Source organism: Syngnathus typhle, linkage group LG10 (assembly GCF_033458585.1).
Source record: "Syngnathus typhle isolate RoL2023-S1 ecotype Sweden linkage group LG10, RoL_Styp_1.0, whole genome shotgun sequence".
In the NCBI taxonomy this organism is placed as follows: Eukaryota; Metazoa; Chordata; class Actinopteri; order Syngnathiformes; family Syngnathidae; genus Syngnathus; species Syngnathus typhle.
In genome coordinates, this window is record NC_083747.1 from 7,192,526 (window position 1) to 7,210,061 (window position 17,536).

General features: G+C 39.0%; 1 protein-coding gene across 2 annotated transcripts in view; it reads left to right on the top strand.

Annotated features, from left to right (window-relative positions):
• Positions 1-4,835: 4,835 nt before the first annotated feature.
• Positions 4,836-17,536, top strand: part of grik2 (glutamate receptor, ionotropic, kainate 2) — an 89,457-nt gene continuing 76,756 nt past the window's right edge. For both annotated transcript variants that reach the window (XM_061289671.1, XM_061289672.1), the window contains exon 1: positions 4,836-5,394. In XM_061289671.1, coding sequence (XP_061145655.1) covers positions 5,295-5,394 — 100 coding nt within the window. In that variant the 5' untranslated portion in view covers positions 4,836-5,294. The remainder of the gene's footprint in view (positions 5,395-17,536) is intronic.

The window sequence follows — 17,536 nt, forward strand, 5'->3', positions numbered from 1 at the left end:
AATAAGACTACATTACCCAAACACCTAAATACGTCATCTCACGAGGTTCAATTTTATACCGGTGGAAAAAAAGCGCTTTTTTTTTTTGTCTTACACAAGTAAATCAACAGAGTAAACCAGTCCAGCATTTCTGTATTTAAGGATAATAATAGCATGAGCTCTACTAATTTGATTATTTTGAATTATGTTGGGTCAGTTTGCAGTAAAAATAAATTATCCAAACAGTTTATGGTTAATTACTTAGGTAAGATTTTCTTGTGCAGAATAATCTCTTATGGGCAATTACATAACTATGAGCTATTTTTTTTTTTTATGAAGAAAATAATCCCCATTAAATCCAAATAATTTAACTTTTTTAGTTAATTCCATTTCTATAGGCAGCTGCATGGCTCAACTCTGACTTTGGACACGGCCAAATCCAGGTCAGGGAAAATGGTACCATTGTGTTTGTGGGCAAGACCTACACTATGTAGCAAATCCCAGCCACTGCCAGTCCCAACCCAATTAGAAATGGGTGGCTGCACCAGAAAGGGCATATGGAGCAAAAACCTGACCTAATATATCATTCAAATGCCGATGCAGAAAGTACGAGAGAAAAAATGTGATGGTGAAAGCAATACTGGAGCCAGTTGTGATGGGTCAATGAAGACAGAAACATTAAGCCTATTGGATGTTGCCAGTTGATCATACTAGGAACAACATCTGACACCAATATCCAGAAGTTCACAATCCAGAGGTCTATCCAGGCCAATCCAGAGTTCTTTAATACTCAATAAGTATAAACCCAATAAACTTGTTATTGTTGATTTGGGACGAGCTTGAGCAAGGGAATAATCGATTTTCCAGCTCCCAAGTTAATGTGTGAGTTACACAAAAAAATATCTTTCGTAAAAATATAATTCCACCCAATATTACAAAATATGCTCAATTTCTGAATTAATTTTCAGTTTTTTCATTGTGGCGGCCGTGGCTCATGCAGTGGAGTGGGTCGATTAGTAACCGGAGGGTTACGTGTCATTGTGTCCTTGGGCAAGACACTTCACACACCTTGCCTCCAGGTCACCATTGTAAATGAGAAAATGTTCTCAATTGACTTACCTGGTAAAAACATTGAATTAAAAAATGAATTAAAAAAGAATGCCTTCTTGTTGAGTGGCGGGATGGCGCCTCGTACTCTCTATTGGCCAACCACCATTGCACTAAATAGTACACACCCCACTCCACAAGTTCTATGCATGAGTGGTGTCCAGTGGAGCAGGGGCATTGCTGCAAGAAAATTCCGCAACCAAAAAGTACCGCGAGTCTAATGAGTGCATACGCATGAGCGTGCACACACACACGCACACACGCACACACGCACACACACACACACACACGTAGACACCACTGAAGGGTATAGCTTGTTGAAAACAATACATCAGTTTGAGTCTTATCTATGTGAATTTCTCATGTTTGTCTTGTCATCCTTAATATTGTTGTAACCAACACAAACCTCATTTCAAATGAATACTCGGGGATGACATTACCATGGGCAAAGTAATATGCCTTGAACCAAAAAGGAAAACTTTGGATTTAGCCCAGTGTCTTTGATTTTAGATTCAAAATGACAACAACATGCATATAAAATGATGGATGGAAAAATCAATTCACAAATAATAGGTCTTTATTCATGTTTTTGCTTAGCGTATGCTTTTTTCCCCCCACATTTTAGGCTTGCTTTAATCTACACCTGTTCCTGCCAACGTATCTTCCTGATCTACTCAACTTCAATATATACATCCCAGCCACTGTCATTCCTACGTAGAATTACTGCATCTTCAGTCACCACAACTACTGTATCACGTAAAGAAAAAAATGAAACCAGAAACCGTCTAAAGCTTTGCCCATGGTCTAGAGGCGAAAGCTATGACAACACTTTTTTTACATTTCACTTTGCAGCCTTCAGGGTTATTCCTCACAATGAGCAGGGCATTCATGACCAAAACAAAAAAATGATTGTGGTATTGGATCTTTTTGTTATTTCTTTTACCCTCATCCCTTTCTTTCTTTGATTATCTTCTTCTCATTTTTGCCATTAAATCTTTTCAGTCGAGATGCTCTTGGTAGTTAATTAAAAAAAAAAACCTGTCAAGATACAGTAGCTTGTCCCATTAAGATGCAGGTAGCAGCTATGTTTGAACTTCCTCTCCAGTATCTTACGCGAATTGACAATCAGAGTGGGATGGGCCAAGGCATCTCGGTCTCTTTGAAGCCGTTGGTGACAACCTTACTTTATGTACACACTTCTGCATGTGTATATGTGCTGAACCAATTATTTAAATACATTTGCTATATTCACTAGCTTCGTGAGGTTAATGTGGCTCTCACAGCAACAACTATGTATAGCTGCACCTATTTTGTGTGTTGTATTTCAGTGGCTTTAACATTCTGTGGCTGGGATAGCAATGCTTGTTGGATTACAGAGATGTCATTGACTATTTGTCGACCTCACAATTCAACTTTTCATGCAGCTCACAGGAGGTATCAGAGTGACTGGGGGTAATCAAAGCTCCCTTTCATTTCAGCTCCAGAATGTGCCTTTAGATCAGTTCTTGATCACGGTAGGGATGTTCTCTTTCACCTTTAAATTGTATAGCTTGATGTTATTGCTGTCAGATATTCTTCCTTTATTGTCCTTTTAAAAAAATATATATATCACAACTGATTGGCTGAATATGCTAAAACTCAAGTCCTTGTGTTGACTGGTGAAGGTCAATGAACAAAAGGGTCTTACTTGACAGAAATTCAGAGGGATTTTCTCCAAACATAATATACCGATGCTCTTGAACCCCTGCAATATCCTGAGAGGTGAAAAGGAACCCATGTTAAATGAGATAAGTCCTCTATAAAACAGAGTCCAGTCGGTTGGCTCCTATCACTTGTCATCAAGCTTACAAATATATCTTGACACCCCTATCCCAAATATGGTGTCCACCATTAGTAACATGACCACCAACAAGCTGTTATTGAACATGTGAATGACCACTCAGTAGGAAAAATGCTCATTCAGTAGTCATCTACAAGATTTAGAAAGGGAAATGTGAGGAAATGTTCCTCTCCAATTCAAAACATCCTTAACAACCCCGTAGAAGGGACAACATTTATGCTGATTCTATGGGCACATTGGCTGACAGGGTTCCTGATGATAATCTTTTTCAATTTGCATTTGAAGCAGTGTTGCCCAAAGTGATATTTTTTCCCACAGGGGCTCCGACCCCCACCTCACTCCAGTGGCACTTAATTACCTTGTTTGGAGCACTATTTATCATTTAGATTGCTGCACAATTTTCCAGCACTTATAATTCAAATTCTAACTATACAAAGGCATACACTGAAGTTGCTCCACTAAAAGAAATAATATTCACACAGAGGCCATCTAACCACAATATTAAAAGCATATTATAATGGAGCTTAAAGACCTGACACTTGATCAGTCATATCAGCCAGTGCTATCCAGCGCTTCAGTGAATTGGTGTGCTTTAAGCAGTAAGTCCCAGTGTCCAAGAGGGGGCGCACTTTCCCCACCACCGGGTCGAGCGCAGCTTTCCAGAGGCGACGGGTGCTGAAACCCTTCCGCTCTCCCATCAAGAAACAAAACAACTTCTTAGTGCTGATCCGGTGACTGTTCTACGCTGCTTTCTGTCTAATAAGGTGAGTCAAATACAGCAAACTTATCTTACAATGTTGAATAGACATTGTTTCTTTATCAATATGCTGACCCCTTTTGGGAAAATAAATTGAGGTATGGGAACATTCTAAAAACATACATGCCCGGCAACACCGCTGCTCACACCAAATCGACACACGCGCAGCACACAAAACTATTTTAGTTGCTATAGCCTATTAAAAAAAGTCGTGCGAAGAAAGATTATGACCTGAAGTGTATTTGTGTTGTTTTCTTTATTATTGTAAGGTAGAAAGACTGCAATAAATGCCTCTTGTGGTCTGCTTTATGAATGATCGGATAATGACTCAAGTGGGACGAGTCCTGAGTTTAAATCCAATTATTTGATGATGAAGCGCAGTAGCTTTAAATCAACTTTATCTACACCGTGGCTTCACTAAATCGTAAAAACTCCAAGGGTGAGTAATTGATCTATAGAAGAAAGACAATCTACGGCCATATGTAAGCCGCATTTTCCTCTTTGTTAGACGTATATCGTAATGAATACAAGATATGTGTATTTATGTACATTAATTACATAAGGCATCAAATTTATTTTGAGTCACTCAAGTATACAGTATTTACATTAATATTTAGGCTACACTTTTTCATCATATGCGCAAATTATTTTCATACGTGACACTTGGTTAAGACGACAAATAAAACACGGTATGCATAAATATGAACCGACGAATCTGTGATATTGATAAGTTTTGAACTTCCCAAAAAAGCTAACCAGCATTGATATGACCGCGTCTTGGTTTAAAATGAGTTTTAAGGTAAGCGTTTCCTTCGCACATTTCATGCAACTTTTTCCTCGATTGAACTGATTTTTGCACGACACAACTCATGGCGCATGTTAGCGCGCCTGTCTCCTGCAGAACAAGTATACTCATTTTAGCTATAAAACACATGGCATAATGTTAAAAGGCGTTCAATAAGGAAAAAAATAAACGACGTGTGGCTATCGGGCGTGCTGTTTGTTGCAAAGCCGCAAACGGGTTTCCAGTGTAAAGCTTGAGCGACCCCCATAAAACAACCCATCTTGTCTAATCGACTGGAGCGGCGACTCGGCGAACCATGAGAACAATTCGAGAGAAAACAAGTGAGAGTGTAAAGAGTGGTCAGCATTCGCAAGCTTTACCCCCCCCTTCTTCACAAGCCTTCAGTCACTATTAGCCGGCTTCACTTTAAATCCTGTGCGGCAGTGCAGCGGCAGCTCACACCGCCGCTTGACTCGCTCCAACTCTCCTCATCTTCTCCTAAATCTGCCCGTGTCTCTCCCCAGATGGATTTCTTCAAACTGCGCCCTGCCTAACATGGATGCCCCATCAGGTCCCACACCATCTCCTCCATCATCATCATCATCATCATCACCCTCATCATCACCACCACTATCATCTCCTTCCTCAGCCAAGGACTATTACAGTTTTTTCTCAGTGCAGTGAGCCGGACACGCAGTATTTTTTTCCTTTTTGCCTTATGGATGTAAGGAAGCAGTCGCCCAACCTGGCGGAGTGAAAGAGAAAAACATACATCTGGGAAATATACCGATTCAGGGAATAACACAACTGTGCAGCGCACAAGCAACATGAAGATTACCTCCCAGTTGATGTCGAGGTGCAAGCTGCTTCTGCTGCTATTACAATGTGTGGGATATTCTCATGGGATGCCACATGTCTTGAGATTTGGTGAGCTCTTTCATATTACCTCTCATGTTACCTCAAAAGTTTGACTGCCATATCATCTAAGTTTGCTGTGATCACTTTTACACATACTGTACGGTCTTTACTTTCCATCCCACATGAAAGTTACACACTGTCTTTCACAATTTTGCCAGAGGCTTTTTGCTTGTCTCAGTCTGATCAAATAAATACAAGTCATGCTTGTGGAAATGAGAAAAAGAAAATGGATATAGGACTAGGTTAGATGCAGACAAAATAGAATCCCCTAAATTCCACGTGTCTTCAAAAATGCATCTAATTCATTATAGTACTATTCTAATATTTTCCAAATCCACGTGAGTATGAGTAAATAGAGTACACCTTAGGTTCAGGTGAACAGCAATGCTAGGGAGTCTATAACCTGTTGCTATTTAGAAGTTTCCCCATATGCTGATTAAAGTTTAGGTGCATGTGATAAAATCCTTTCTATACCAAACATATCTCCATCTCAGTGTGTGTGTATATTGGGAGTGAGTTACAGACACTCTGTCCTCTCTACTTTTTGTCTTAGTTTTTTTTTTTTAAATAAAATACTGTAATTTGTGAAGCTATAAATTGTCAACTTTGTATGAATTGGGGATTATACAGGTTATTTGTTTTGATGTTGGCCATTTAAATGCGACAGTGTGTGAGGTGTAGGGATACGGTTTGACAAGGGTGCATTCCCATTTTTGTGTTGTGTTGTTTTTGAAGATGCTTCTAGCATCTGCCAACAGGTTGTAGTACTGTATGACTGCCAGGGGTACTTTAAGGGGTTAAGGTTAGGGGGGTGGTCTTTAGATCGAGATCAAGAATACTTTATTGTTCCTTTGGGGCAATTTGTTTGCAACAGCAGTTACATAAATTACATTTGCATTTATAAAACAAATGGCATTAGCAACCATGGAGTTCTTGAATCTTATGGCTCTACACTGTGGGACTGTGAACCGGCGCCCCGATTTAATGTCTTTATCTGACCAGCCACTACATCAGTTGACAGATCTGATTATGTTTTTTAAGGCTTTGGTTACAAAATGCAACGTGACATATTGATGTTTTACTTATTGCAACATTTACTAGATTTACGCCAGTAGGTCAAAGGGTTTATGGAGAGATGGTAATAATTCCCAAAATTACATCATCCAACACCAGGTGACGTGTGATAATATTTTTTTTCCATTTGACAAAGCTTCTTTGAGAGCTGCAGAAAATTGAACTATCAAGGTGAGTTGAAACCCTGCTGGTAGGTGGTCTGACGTGCTTTGTTACAAACCCAGCTTTTCTTTGCTGTTTAATGCAATCATCTCGGCAGTAAATTCATTTCGACCACAATTAGCACGTCAGTTTTTGTCGGTTTGGATTAGTATTAGTGAAAGGAATTGTCAGAAAAAAGAAAATTGCAGCTGAGGTGAAGCTGTATTCGACACCTGCTCTGCAAGACAAAGCGAGCTTTTGTGACACTTTCCATGCATATTATAGTAGAACTAATTTAATTGTATTCACAAAATTTGATTTCATATGCAGTTCCAAGGGAAGCATGGTAGATAAGTGGTTCCCACGTATGACTCACAGTTCTGAAACTTGGGGGGTTGAATCTGAGATCTGACCTTCCTGTGTGGAGTTTGCAATATCTCCTTGTGGTTTTGTGGGTTCTCTTTTTGTAGTCTGGCTTCCAATGTGAATGTGAGAGTGATGTGTTGTTAATCTACATGGACCCTAACCCCTTGGTCTACCTATGGTCTAGCTCACCAACAGCCCCAATCGATCCAGAAAATGGATGAACAAATGGATTAATGCAAATAGGGATAGAACAGACTTTTAAAACGTTTTAATTAGGGATGCACATTGCAACATGTTGAGATTCTTAAAGAAGCACTAAATGAACATTACTCACCCCCCCCAGACTCGCAAACTTCATTGGAGTAATTAAAAGATCGGAGCAAGGGTGTTTCTGGGGTCAGAGGTCGAGGGCTGCTGAGATACTGGCCATCCAACAACAAAAACATTGCAACCCTTTTAATATCTTTGTGAGGACAACTCATTTTGATACAGGAGCACCTCAATGCACAGTATGTAAGATACATGATCAGAAATGTCAAGTCAAGTTTATTTATATAACCCAGACATTATATACTGAAGTTAATTTTCACGACTCCATTCAGAACGATTTAGAGGAGTTGTAGACGTGAATTACATCAAATTCTACTTTTAATGGATGGCCCTGCTGTTGTATCAGCGCTGATATGAAGGTCATTGTCTAATGGTGTTGATGAGCTCAATGTGGCAGACTGCCATCACAATTGTCTCCGAGAGGCCCATCTGTTAAACATTGCAATAATAGTTGATATTATTATCCAGTTGCTCAACATCCCGCTATGGTCCTAGCTGTGAATTTATTCTTTGAAAACTGGATATATTTGTGAAAGTGAAGAATTAAACTATTATTTACTATATTACTATTATTGTGTTTATCTGCTATGCTGCTGAAAGAAGGTCATGACCAACATTCCGCTCTAAACGACCTCCTGTGAAATAACTACAAAAAAAAAAATACACAGAACTTTGTGTTTAAAGCTACTGCAAGATTTTAAAGGACGTTGATGAAAACATCTGCCAGTCATGCTGAGTTCAAACTTGGACTTTAAGGTCACTGTATAATTTCGCTATATGTTTCCTCTTTTATTTGGATTCCTGTGAAAAGATGCTGAGGATAAAAGCAGTACCAATGTTGGACAGTGGCATTGAGTTCAAGAAGATTGTCCAGAAATAACATAAAGTCCATCAAAGCTGATTCACAAAGTAATTGACCGCCCACGTGTCAGATACTGATGCGTAAGGCGTGGCTGGATGAGCAGTAAGGAAGAAAAGGCTATTTTCATTCGCTGCCTTTTTAAAATCAGTCCTTTTGCCCCAGAACCATCTCTGAGTGCATTTGTCAGAGTCCTCACTGTTGACCTTCTGATCAGAGCCAAAACAAAATGGTGCACAAATTGTTTTCCTTTCTATAATATGGAATACACAGTGCCACTAGAGCCCTATTCTTCTGTTTGGTTAGCAGTGAGCAAAAAATCATCCTCCCAATTCTCTTGTGATGAGACACAAAATTCAAATTTTGGCCTTTAAACTGCTAAATGAAATGGCTTATTTTGAGCCTGGGAAACTGCTCCCCCATCACCTGTGCTTGTGGCCATAATCCACCATTCCAATTTCCACCACACTTCAACACTCCTGGTCAGATGAGACTAAAACACACAAATCAAAGAATTAGAATGAGGTTAACACTGTTGGTGCCAAACTTCTCAATGCTCTTTTTGTGTGGAACATTCGAGCATGCTGTAAGCTACTCTGTCTTGTATATTGAGGTGAAAAGGACATTTCCATTTTAAAAGTCAGCAAATTCCAAAAAAATGGAATACAGTGTGCATGTGTGATCATTGGGTACAATGAGCTGCCAACAAGCCCAGTGGCTGAAAACAAGATTTTCAGTCGGGGTATGAATGGAAATGAGATGTGAGCATGCAGCATTCAGAGTACTTACTGGTGTGTGTGCGGTTGTTGATTTTGAATGGTATTTTGGACTGAGCCAGCTGAGACTGTTTCCCCTGTGGGTGGGTGTTGAAGAGTGGCATTTCCAGTCAGTTGAAGCTGCAGCACATCACAGTCTCTTGTGAAGTAACAGATGAAATGTGAAATGCAATTTTTAGTTTGGATGGAGGGATAAAATGAAGCAATGTATACATTAGAGATACAGCACACGGTCAGATGAGATGCTATTTTTTTGTTGCCCTCAAAATAATTAAGCCAAAACCTTTACGTCCAAACATAGTAAGCGGACTTTACTTAGAGAGCAGATGTTCAATTTCCACAACAGAACATAATATGGAAATGTACGTCTGCTTCTTGAAAACAGTCGAGGTGCCATTTCACACCTTACAGTATTTACTGGATGTCTTTCCCTTGACTATGCTCGTGTATGAATTGTATAGAACTACATAAAAGAGAGCTTAGTGGATTCCCCATAAATACAAATACGCCCTAAAAAGAGAAGTTATCACTACCCGAGCCATTAAAGTTATGTATAGCGGCAAAGCTAGGCTGTCAAGCGTGGATGTATTTTCTCATAAGCACAAAGATGGTGAATATGATGCATTTTGGAGAGGACAATCCTCTTGAGCAGCAGCAGCTCTGAGCTATCACATTCACAAGAGACTTATTGTCTCCGATCTTAATCTTGCAAATCCCCAATCACATTCAAACTACAACAGCACCAGGCCAGAATATGCTACTCCATTCAGCATGCACTTGATAGAGAAGACAGAAATCAAATCCTCATGCTTGTCTGATTTTCTGCCTATTTGCTTACCCGCTTTACATTGTTCCTTCTAAGCAGTATTGGGAAATTTATTTCAAGCAAAGGTTATATTGTGGGTATCATTTGATTTAGATGCATGTTGATTGAACTCCATTTGACCTCATATCATTTGGTAGAACTGACGTGAGTAATATTGGATATATTTTCAAAGCTAAAATCAATTTCCTACAGTTTTGATAAGATTTCTTTTGTAAAGGAAATGGGAATTGATATGTTCACTGCTGGTGGAAGAATTTTAAACAGAAATTTCATTACTACTTTAAACTAAATAATGTAATTAAAATAACAAACAAACCAACAGCAATCAAAACAATGACGCTCACTTTTGGGATTGGTGGAGATACAAACAACTACATAAGTAAGATTTCATGATAGACCTTTTGTAAATTAAACCGTGTGCCACTCTGCATTCCAAATTTTCCAAGTTTAATTTGATATATTGTAACCAGTTGTACTGTCTGGAATGAAGGTTTAATGACACTGCGATAAGTACATCCAATAAAGACATATTTTGATGTCATACTGCTGTGATGGCAGGGCGATAAACCAGCTGTACACTCAAATCTACCGCCTAGTGAGTCATCCAACTAAATGATGGCCCACTCAAAAGAGATCCAAAATATAGAATAGAATAGAACTGAACTTTGTCATTCACAGAAACAATGAAAACCACATAGGGATCTCACAAATTATGGTGTTGAGGTAAACAAACATATATATTAGCAAGCAATTATCAAACAGACAGTTGTCTGCCACTTCAGTAGAGAGATAGTGAAGGAGAGGTCCGCTGATCTGCAAATCTCCGCTGGAATGAAATCTGTGTTGCCATCCTCAAATGAATCTACAACCGGTTCAGTCCTGCTGTTCTGCAAATGTGCGAAAGCTTTATCATTTAAGAGAAGAGAGCACAAAGAAACTGCTAAAACTTCTCCCAAACTCGCTGCAACTTGAAAGAGTGCTGCATTTTCTTGCTCCACTAGCCTGACTCATACAGCACTCCAAGGGGCAGTAGCATCAGGTTTGACCTGCTTTTTATTGGCGTGGCTGCGGTGTGCATTTTCAGAATAAATCTCAAAATACTTTTAGACAAGAAATAGTGTAAATCCATGAGATCCATTTTAGCAATAGTAACAGACTTCAAGATGGAAGTGTACTGATCATTTGCTTCTTCCTGTCAGGATTGCGCCATACCTAGTCATTTAACATTCTGCTGTCAAACACTCTCCGCAGTTTTGCAATCCAAGATTGTAGTGAGGGTTGGTTTTAAGCATGAATGATAAAAGTCACTGTACTTCATGGAGGGTTGATTACTCCAGCGTCTGATGAATCAATGACTCTCCTACACCCTTGGCAGCAGAATACACATTCCATGGTAGCACTTCTCCTTCACTTGTTCTTGACTTTTATGGTGATTTTCTAGCAAGGGCTGAAGCTGATCTTACTCATACAGAAGTAAAGCACAGTGCTTATACATCATAAAATTGACGGCCAGTATTGCTCGGCTTCCTCACATATACTAGAAAGTAAGAATCTGATAATTGCTTTCCCGATTTGATTATATTTTCCAGACAATTATTCTTTAGACTGTTTAATTTGTCCTCTGGCTTCTTAATAAAGGCTGGCGATTAAAACTTTTGCCATTTCAACGGTTCTCAATCCATCACTGTTTGCCTCATGCTATTGTGATTCTTGTTGATTATGGAGCGGTATGTGTTGAGAAACATATTTTCCAAAACACCACATCTGGAGATTCATCACACAGTGGCTCATTAAGTCCAAAAATCTGTCAGTCACCATAAGCATCCATTTGTGGTGGGTATGAAGTATTTTTCAAATGGATGGCTCTCCATCTCCCACATTCCTTTCAAGCTCAAAATTAATATTCAAAAACGTTTTGTTTACAACCCACCCTCATCTTGTCAAGTGTCTGCCTTCTGTCGGGTAGTCTAAATTCAGCATATGTGATTTGAGCTTTAAGGTTGAGGTGACACTACTATTCTGGTGTAGTTGTAACCTGAACAAAGGGAGGACAAAAGTGCATGATACCTGGATCAGTGCAACAGTAATATGAGCCAAATCTTGTTGCTGATATACACAGACTAGTATATTATATATTACAATAAATATATAAAGTGTAAAATATACCATAGAAATTTGTAGAAACGGAATTACCCTTCCCTTCTCCAAATACCTCTGCTCATGTTTCCACTGTCAGGAAAATGTGTTCAAACACCAGAGCAGTATTGCGTGTGTATAAGCTTCTGATTGAAAATGGCAGTGAAGCCTCGACTAGTCAATAACTCATTTGGAAGGGGTTATGAATCCAAATGATCTTGCTGAGGGGAAGGTTCCCTCTCACCCATATCACAGAAGAAAGAATAATAATTCTCAAAAAGGAATCAATGGCAAAATACTTTGGCACAGAGAGGAAAAAAAAAAAGCATCACCGTTTTCCTTTGCAAGTCATAAATCCAATTCCAAGATATGCCATATTAAACTTTTAAGCCATTAAGATTGGTTTATGGATGGAAGACGATGGCTTCCTTCCTCCAGAGGCATAGATTAAATGTCAATAATGCCAGGGAGGTTCTTTCATTATCTTCTATTTAGACTGAAGTGTCAGTCACACTATACTGCATCTTAACAGTGTGACTGGGATGGCATCTGATTGTCAGAGAAATAGGTATAAATACATGGCTTGTAGATGGAAATTTGAAGCGTTTGCGGGGGATTTGCGCCACCTTGTGGCTACTTGTGATACACCGTAAAAAAGAGTTCTTAGGAATTTGAATAATGCCCAACATTTTAAGATAAAAAAATATCTGCAGGCTCAGCAAGCACTTAAATCAGACAGATGCAAACACAGAAATCAGGAATGGTGACAGCATCATTTAAACATGAGTGACTTGCGTATCTTAAGTAAATAAAATATAATCGTTCCAGATTCCAAGTGAGACCGCTCCATTATCAGAGGAAGAGATTTGTCCCCACCCCCCACCCCCCCATTAATTGTAAACGTGCAAACGACTTATATAGTAACTTGTGCTTCCAACATGACATGCTGGCATGTTAGTAAAAAAAATACTACATTGAGACTTCAAATTGAATGTTATTATTATTATTATTATTATTATTTGGCAGGATTAAATGTTTGCAGATCATTTTGAATTGCTGTCACGTAGGAACACACTGCTGTCTGGAGAAAATAGAGGCACTTTTTGAAGTTGCTACCGCCTTATAACCAACAGGACTGGCTGTGGGTGATCTTTTTTTAGTTTGTGACTAGAGGCATGTTTGTGCGTGCACTTTCTATCTGTTGTCTTTATTCTCTGGAACTTTGTGTGTGTGATTTTTCTGATATTTGTTCCCCAAACTACCTGTTGTAATTCAGAGGGGAAATCTGGACATCTTCAACACCCTAGCAGTGAACTGTATCTCTTGCTGCCGGTAGGCTTTTTGTAATGTGTGTGTTTGCTGCTGTGTTTTCATGCAGGGTGAAATTGGTACAGCAAGGGGAGTCGTTTTGATTTCCCAGGACGTCTCAGTCAGGTCTCATTGCTTTTAGACAGCAAAGCAGTGAAAGAAGGGGAAAATGGTGAGAAGGGAGAACAAGAAAAAGAAAGTGTGTGCATTCTAGCATGTGCGAGAGACAGGGAGGGAAGATGGCACGCGGGTCAGTTGGGAAACATTTGCTGAAAAAATATGAAGACACGTTAGTAATAAAAGATGCTTTCACTGAATAAAACATGACATTAAACGGTAGAAAAAATAGAGATATCACACTTGTCGCTTGTCAAACACACACCAACCACACGGCACTTACTCAACACTACCACTCACTAACTAGCTTGTTGACATAATCATGGCAGGAATAGGAAGTAAGAGAGGAAGGAGACATTTGGGACTGAACATAAGGTTAAACGAAAGCCCAGATCACTGCCAAGGTAAAGAATCTCTCATGGTGATCCACCATTATTGATGTTGGGAGTGTTACAAACGGGACATACACATCATCATCTCAGAAAAGATACCATTTGTACCGAATCTATATTAACCCAGGTTTGCATAGGTTAATAGTCAAAGTTGAGGAATGGAATAACTTTTCTGAATAGAGGCAAAGGTTTGGACTACCTCCACTGTATGTAGTATGTCTGCTAATAGTGGTTTTAAGGTTGTATTTATTTTTTATTTTTTTAACGAAACTCTGGCTTAATAGCTGCATGAGACAAATCTTTGTATGGCAACCTGAACCCGAAACTACCTATTGAATCTATGGAACTATGTCAAACAGCAACATCATTGGGAAAATCACTGCAACACTAAGATTATTATTGTTATTTTTCTTTTCAATTTGAGAATCACCGTTACTGTTAATTTACTTAAGTTTGAGATTCAGGGATATTGTTGTTCAACAGAAAAATAAATGCAAAAGGTCTCATTTAACTCGCAAATGGACTATTTCCCTGTGAGGGTTACTATTACCCTAATTGAAAAAGCTGGACAAGGAATGAAACTGGCAGTGTAATTAATGGTCGTTTTTTTTCCAAGCCTCCATTGTACCCTTTGGTCTGCACAATATATAGACACTGTTGATTCTACAGTAAGACTTCATCCAATCATCCCATATTTTGTAAGTGTTCTCTCTATTACGCACACACACACGCATGCAACCACCCACACACTATATATATATATTTTTTTTATGCACTGTCTTGCAAACATTTGCAAAATTCCCAACTCACTGCGCTCGATTTGCATGGGCACAAAATTAGAGTTAAATGTCTTTTGCAAATTGGCGCTATATAAATAAGATTGACTTGATTGAGTGCACAGACCTCTGCCCTTGCATCTATGTCGACTAATAAATCAGAAAGTGTAGTTCGGCACAGGTCAAAACACATGGGAGCATAATTAATTCGGGACATGACTGAAAATCCCACTGTGAATGATTAATTTTAAGTTGGTAAGTCCAATTTTATCTCCTATTTGACATCAAAGTCACGTCAAGGAAAAGTTATCAAGGCCAATAACTGCTTTAACATGTAACTCGTGTTGCTATGGCTACAGTCTCAAAGCAGCCTTCAGGACACCGTTTGGTACGCATTGTGCTCTCAATCCTGGGCAACACAAGTGTTGGCACGTGTTTTATATTGGAAAGTGTGAGACAACCACATGCTGTACTGCAAAAGGAACAATCTACCAAACAGCAGGCGGGATTAATGTCTGCATAACCCATAGGGACACAAACACTGTGATCAGAGAGCCAGGTGATTCTTCAGTGAGAAGGAACCGAAAACGACTATTATCAGCCACAAGTTCCTCCAGAGGGCAGAAGTGAAGATGTCCCAATCTATAGTTCCAATACTTTCATTTAATTAAAAATGTGCTTTTTTCACCAGATTATCACTCACTGGGAACATTTAACATCATTTGTATGATAGGTTCCAGTCTGTGTGAGTAAAAATACATTTTCTATGTAAAAAAAAAAAAGTATTTTGTTGGAGCAGATTAGAAACAAGTATTGAGTCTTTGCATGACAGGCGTTGGTTGATTGAGGTTGATGGTGACGGGCGACCAGTGATTTGTTGTGCTCTGCACTGCTGTTATTAAGGTTGATGGAGGTGGTCAGAAAGGAGCTCCTGGAGCATTTGATTTTGCTCCAGAGTAGTATGAAGCCCAGCGAAACTGCCAAAGCTTGAGTATGGAGGGTGGAAGACACTTTTCACTTTCATACAAAGTAAAAACAAACAAACTATTAATAAAGCTACATTATTAGTACAACACTCAGTTCTGATGAATGATAAAATGTCATGTCTCAGATGTCCCTCATTCAGCTCACATTAAATTACTATATCATTTATAATAATAAAGGCTCCTTTTGATGTTTGAAATGAAGTAGTTTTATTGAATGATAGATTTATTGGGCAATCGGAACATGATTTTGTCCAACCCAAGTGCTCACATGCAAATACCTGAGCGGCAAAACTGTTCTAGTACTTAACGCGTATGTAACTATTCTTAGAGTGTTCAGACTGACAATATAAAATGTTTTGTGTATTCAATACTTTTATATATGGCTCTTTTCTGCTATCACTGGAGCCGTTTTTTGATGGCATCACAAAAACAACATGAAACACATTAAAAAAAAAAGCATTCTATCTATGAACGCGTGAACAAAGGACGTTCAAGAGTCAATACAGAAATAGTAAAGAAAATTTAAATAGCAATTTCAAAATGGAGTAAATTACACCTGATGAAGAGCCGAAGCGTCAAATTTAGAATCTGCTCATGTCTCAGAGTAAATGCCAGGCTTTTATTTCATATTTGACACTTATCTTGACGATGAACTCAAATTCTGTGCTATGCGCCAAGATGCCCTGTTGCTAATGGTTTTATTTTGAGCCCGTAGAGAATTTATCCTCACTGGGGCCAAACAGCTGCTATTTCTATGCCAGTGTATTCTCTCTATAATCTCTCTTGTCACTCATGTTCAGTTAAAATGCCTTTCCTCTTTCTGTCTAATTATTGCCAGGCCCTTTCCCTCTTACTTAGATACCAAGGAACCTTAAGCACTCCAGAGCAAAAAATAACATTTCACATATTCTTACAGTAGAAAAAAGGAATGGAGGAGTGGGTGTACGAGTAACCATTTTGTCATCTCTTTTGCCTTTTAACTGCTGTGGGAATAGGGAGATAACGCCTTTCTTGAAAAAAATAAAAATAATGGTGTGTCTTATCCACATAGGGCGAAAGAGACTAGATACTGAGAAGGAAAAGATCAAGATAAAGGGGAAGAAAATAGGCAAAGCTGAAACACAGGCTGATCATTTACTGCCTTTTTCTTTTTACAATTCAAAACCGGAAAAATCGAATGATCTTACAAAAGAATTTGCTCCATCATGGCCTGTGAATCCTTCATGTTCCTTTGGGAAAACTCCAGACAGGCTGTGCCCCATGCATTTGTGTAAAGAGTGGATTCCAAATCCAGGTCCCAAAAGTATAAACCCTGACACAGTTTAATCACTGTGCTTTTCATCAGCATGCAGGTTAACAAGCTAGCTTCTGGAGCCAAATCATGTCCAATAAACTGAATTCATCATAGGCGGATACTTGTTAAGCTGAAGAAACATTTCAATAAAGTACATTCTGAGGGATCAGATCTGAATTTTGAGTTTTGTGACCAAGATTGCAAATATTTCTACAAATGATTTCTACATTTAGCAGACATCCAATTCAAACATCTTTCAAGTTGTCATGATGAGGTGCTGTTTGTAAAAGTTGTTTTAAAAATAAAACCCAAAAACACAAAGGCCTCATTACAGTTAGGATTAGTGAGTATGTGAACGTAATGACAAAATGGGAGACCATATCATCTCCCTCTCGGTACAAAGCCCTCCATATTGGCATAGTGATGAGAGGGGTCTGTGTTTCCATATGTCTCAGCCGGAGGCTTTGGATTCAGCAGGAAGTCTTATTAGCATAGTACTTGCTGCAGGACATCTCCGTATGCATGCTCATAGGTAATGAAGAATCATCTGAGAGATGCGATCAGGCTGCCATCTGCTACCTGCTAACTTTTCTCACCCCAGCAGTAAGGAGGAAGCTGGAAAATACCCCACAGCCAAACAGAGCTCTTCGTCACGAGTTAAAAGTGCCTCTTTAACAAACATTCCTCTAAAATTGGCAGATCTATTTATTTCTAAACTTCTTTTGCTCCCCCACCTTACTTGACTCTTTCCTTTTAATTAGTAAGGTGGG